The sequence below is a fragment of the Trichosurus vulpecula genome, chromosome 9 (genome assembly GCF_011100635.1).
Source record: "Trichosurus vulpecula isolate mTriVul1 chromosome 9, mTriVul1.pri, whole genome shotgun sequence".
In the NCBI taxonomy this organism is placed as follows: Eukaryota; Metazoa; Chordata; class Mammalia; order Diprotodontia; family Phalangeridae; genus Trichosurus; species Trichosurus vulpecula.
In genome coordinates, this window is record NC_050581.1 from 18,273,436 (window position 1) to 18,278,031 (window position 4,596).

Below are 4,596 nucleotides of genomic sequence, written 5' to 3' on the forward strand. Positions count from 1 at the left end.
GTAGGTTTCCAGCCCTATTTACAAGAGTTTGTCCTGACTGGCAGGTCTTTACAAGAAAGTTACCGGTTCCAATCTTTAGGATTCAATAAATCCATTCACAACAGAGAAAACAGGCCCACCAGTAGAGCACCACTGGATAATGACAGAGCCAACTACAGAGGTATATGGAGTGTCACCACTGCCTTGGAGACTATTCTTTGGAGTGTGTAGTGCCAAAAGTCTATATTGCTTTATCATGCATAGTTTACCACCCTGCCATGCCAACAGCAACACCCAGATTGTCCCACGGTTAATTCTTAAGTTGAGAGTTAGCAGTTGGATTAATTTTTTCCCTGCCAGAAATAATCACTTATTCAGGGGTCATTACATGAGGTGCATAATATGGATGACAAAGCTATCTCTTCTGCTCTGCATTTAACACTGCAGTGATAATGTTCTTCAAAATGAATGAGCTCATATAAGTCCTTCTCATACAACTAAGTTCCATAAAAGAGTTTGAAATGATCAAATATCCTTTTAACGCATATTTCAACTGAACAGCACACTTACAATCCTGCCTTGTGAAATTTATGCTAATTATAATTAAGATGTCACTATTTTAAAAGTACTATTGTAATTGTCATTAAAAATCTTTACAGTAAAACAGGGATATCTTGCAAAATATATTATTATTGCACACAGAAAATAAATAAAGGTTTTGGAAGCTACAAATACAAAGATGTAGAGAAACTTAGAAGACCCAGAACAAAGATCCCAAGGCCATGCCAGTGGCTGCCCCAGCCAGCATGCCCAGAGCCAGGTCTCCATCGTTGTCCCAGTAACGCTCCCTGATGATGACATGGTTGGCAGGTTGCTGTCCATAAGGTCCTGGATATGGATACTGGTATGGTATTGCATAAGCCTGCCCATTAGCAGCATAGATAACTTGAGTTCCTGGAGGGTATGCGCCATGATATTGACCATAGCCAAATACCTCAGGAGATGGTGTGGCATAAGCTGTATAAGGAGGAGGAGATGAAGCAACAGCAGTCTCATCACACATGACTTCTGAGCCAACATAAGCTGTATTTGTCCTGGCATCCTGGAGTGCAAATTTCCAGGCCAAGCAATCATCTTCACTTTCTGCACAAAGATTGATAGTTTTCCCATTTCGGCAAACAATTTGCAGTATGCAGTCTTTTGGCTTACCCTCAGGAGGATGAAAATCCCGGCATTCATTTCCCATTCGGATGTTGATGCAGTCCACCAGCATGTGAATCTTATCTTCTACATTCTGCCTAGTCTGGTCATCATAATAGATTAGGTGGCCATCTGACCACAGATCAAACCAGTTTTTTTTCCACCGCTTCAAAATCGTGCTTTGTCGAAGCAGCCAACCACTCTTCACAAATGCCATCCCTTCACCTTCGGAGGAACTCAGTAGGCCACGAAACTCTTAATGTGGGAAGCGGGTCAGACGGACGGAACGACGGACGCACTTACTCTGGCTCTTCCCTGCGGGACACTGGGCAGATTCATCCCTGGCTTAATTTTAATCTCTTGCAAACATATTTTCAAATCTCTAGGGTCTCCCCTCTAGTTTCTGTTCCCAGCTTTCACAGAGTCCAGCACCTTTAGCCCATTCCCTTGCTAGGGAGGAATAAAATAAATGCTTCCATCCTGGGATATTCATCTCTTCCTCAAAAGCCCTTAGGCATCTAAATAAAGATTCATACCCTGCAATCCCATCCTCACCACCAAATGTATCAGTAAGGCAAGCTTCACCATATCGATGGTGACCATGAATATGCCTGTATAGTTCAGAATTGTAAAACGTAAGAGAGTCTCTATATAGAAGGCAAAAGAAGTAAAACCTTTATTCAGACACCAGAGGATTAAATCCCCAAACCAATAACCCCAGTTCAACATAGCAACTGATACATTGTTTCATTCCATTAATTAGAAATAAATAAAAATTTAAAAATACTTAATTGCTAAATTATAGATGAGTTGGGACTACCATTAGTAAGAGAGTTCCCACCCTAACATAATCAAAGGTACTTTCTGTATTGGAAAATATTATTAATAGCATTTTGTATTTTACTAACCATTTTCACATCCATTTCTTCATTTGATCCTGGAAAGAACATTGTGTTTTAGATAAGAAGGTGTTGTTATAGCCAATGGGAGAAACTCAGGTTCAGAAGTTATTATCTGCCCCAAATTGAACAGTTATAAAGTGTCAGTTCCAGAGCCAGAACTCATATGTATATGTGTATAAATCTTTAATATTTAGTGGAACTTGTTTGGAGATGATTTGCTCAAACTAGGTCTCTTTAGAAAGCTAGACCAAAAAGATTGAATTAGGTAAGTGAAAAAAAATTATGATTAAGCATATCAAATAAAATTTACAAGCAAGTTAATATGACCATCTAATTGTAAATGTAATTGTTTTTATGCATGATACTTAAGCTTACATAAGACACAGTTGACTAAATTACAATTCTTTTGCTTTTATCCAGAAATCAGTTTTTATTCTCTAAAATCAGTGTAATTCCCCCCCCCACCCCGACACTATATGCACTTTATGTATCATCATTCTTATGTCACATGGAAATATATGTGATAGTGTAAGTAGGTACACTATATCACCAAAGGCTGCATGCAAGGGGAAACTTCCAAAAAGACATAATCAATGACATATATAACAGGAGTGAGCTGAACAGTTCCAAGATTGCACTGATGATTTCATTGGATGACGCATTTTTGATGTCCTCAAAGGGAATGCCTCCAGCACTGTTTATTTCTCTCAATGCAGGCAGCACACGCATGCATGGGAACTGTAGTGTTGGAACTGAGCTCCCTTTGGAATTGGGATACATAGTTTTTAAACCATTTCAATAGGGGCTATCATTTAATCTCTACACAGAAGAAATACCTCTTCTATCAGACCACCTCCCAATATGGGCTATCTAGACAAAGCCAAGCCTGAGCAGAACACAGTGGGAACTCCCTACCTTAGATTAAATTATTTGCTGGCTTGAGAATAAATGAAATTAAGGAGAATCAATGAAATGTCATTATCAGTAAGGTCCTTCTGAAGAAGAAGAACTGAACTTAAAGTCAGGATTTTGGAACAAGGGAGGTGGGGGAAGCTCTGAATCTCCAAGACAATAATTAATAAAATCATTTATGTATATATATATACATGCATATATATACATATATATGGTATACACACATACACATATACACATACATTCATAAAATATGTACAAGTCATTTTTACATACATACATACATAAACACAATACACACACGTGCATGTGCTCACACATATATGCATATATAAAATCCTCCATGTCTTCTCAAGCCTTGTGATTCTTATCCATGTTTTTCATTTCACAGATTCGCCATAGAGGATTTACTAGTTCCCTGAATCCTTTCCTCTGATCCTTTTCATATCTTGTGGATAGCTGTGAGGCACTTTGGCTCACTATTACTGCCTCACTCTTGTTACATAAGTGACCAACTTCCTTTCTTTTTTCTTGTTCACATATTTTGATACTTTGCGTTATAACACGTTTGTACATAGTTAGGTTAATAATGTTACATACCACTTACACTTTTTCTGTGTCTTTTCATTGCTCTTTGGATCATCACAAATTTTCATTCTTCTTAAATTATGATGTCCTGTGACGCATAATCATATGGTACTACTAAAAAATTACCACTCCTAAAAAATTATGATTTTGTGACAGTAAAAAGCTTAGAGTTTCTGAAAGCACTCTACAATTTCCCAAGTGTCATCAATATAGCTATTTTCCATTCTGGGACCATTTTTGTCCATCTGCACTGCATTCCAATCTATACATACCAAATAGAAATGAAATTGGCTTTCCATGCAAATCTATACCATAATTTTGGCAATATTCATGCTTCATCAACTTATTTTTTAATGTGGATTTCCAGATCAAACATGTTGGGATAATTGTGGACTTTATTGAGGAGGCCATGTTTTGTTCTGAGGTGTAACTCAATCATCAAAATGTTATTTGCTCATAGGAGCCTATGGACCACATTACCACTTGGAGAGATTCACATTTCCACTTGAACTTTGCTTAAGACTTATTTTTGAACATACAAACTCAAGTGTTGTTGATAAGTTTTTCTATGATTATATCTATTAAGGAATCTTATATGTTCTTAATGTATGGAATGGAGAGACTTTTCTAGATGATAACCTTTAATAAAGGCTATAACTTATTGTATTGGGACAAAAACATTTTTGTTATCAACAAATAAGAAAACAATTTAATCTTGTGTTCTCTCTATCTTGTTCAGTAACTCAGCTAGTCAGCATCACAGGTAGAAGGAGAATCACTGTCTCTCTAACTTTTGCATTCTTTTCCTTAGGTCACATGGCCTGTGCTTTCTGATATAGTATAGCAGATTGCATTTTGAGGCTGTGAAGTTCAAATAGAGAATATATGGTTTTAAAGATGTTGGCAATTCTGTTTCTTTGAATGTCTGTTATTTTCCTCTAAGTTTCATTTGTATATAGAAATGGAATTTATATTTTCTGTTTTATTTATAGAAAACATGTTAGTGTGGATG

The 4,596-nt window shown here is 36.9% G+C and overlaps 1 protein-coding gene across 3 annotated transcripts; it reads right to left on the bottom strand.

Annotated features, from left to right (window-relative positions):
- Positions 1-579: 579 nt before the first annotated feature.
- LOC118830704 (pleckstrin homology domain-containing family B member 2-like) lies at positions 580-1,488 on the bottom strand. 3 transcript variants are annotated; one of them, XM_036737612.1, is made up of 2 exons: positions 1,107-1,488; positions 580-979 (listed from the first exon to the last, which is right to left on the bottom strand). In XM_036737612.1, the coding sequence occupies exons 1-2, from the start codon at positions 1,394-1,396 to the stop codon at positions 583-585; spliced, it is 687 nt and encodes a 228-aa protein (XP_036593507.1). In that variant the 5' UTR covers positions 1,397-1,488; the 3' UTR covers positions 580-582. The 3 variants fall into 3 exon arrangements, with proteins under 3 accessions (XP_036593507.1, XP_036593506.1, XP_036593505.1); XM_036737611.1 differs by having other exon boundaries at positions 580-867; positions 974-1,488; XM_036737610.1 differs by having other exon boundaries at positions 640-1,488.
- Between the last annotated feature and the right edge of the window lie 3,108 nt (positions 1,489-4,596).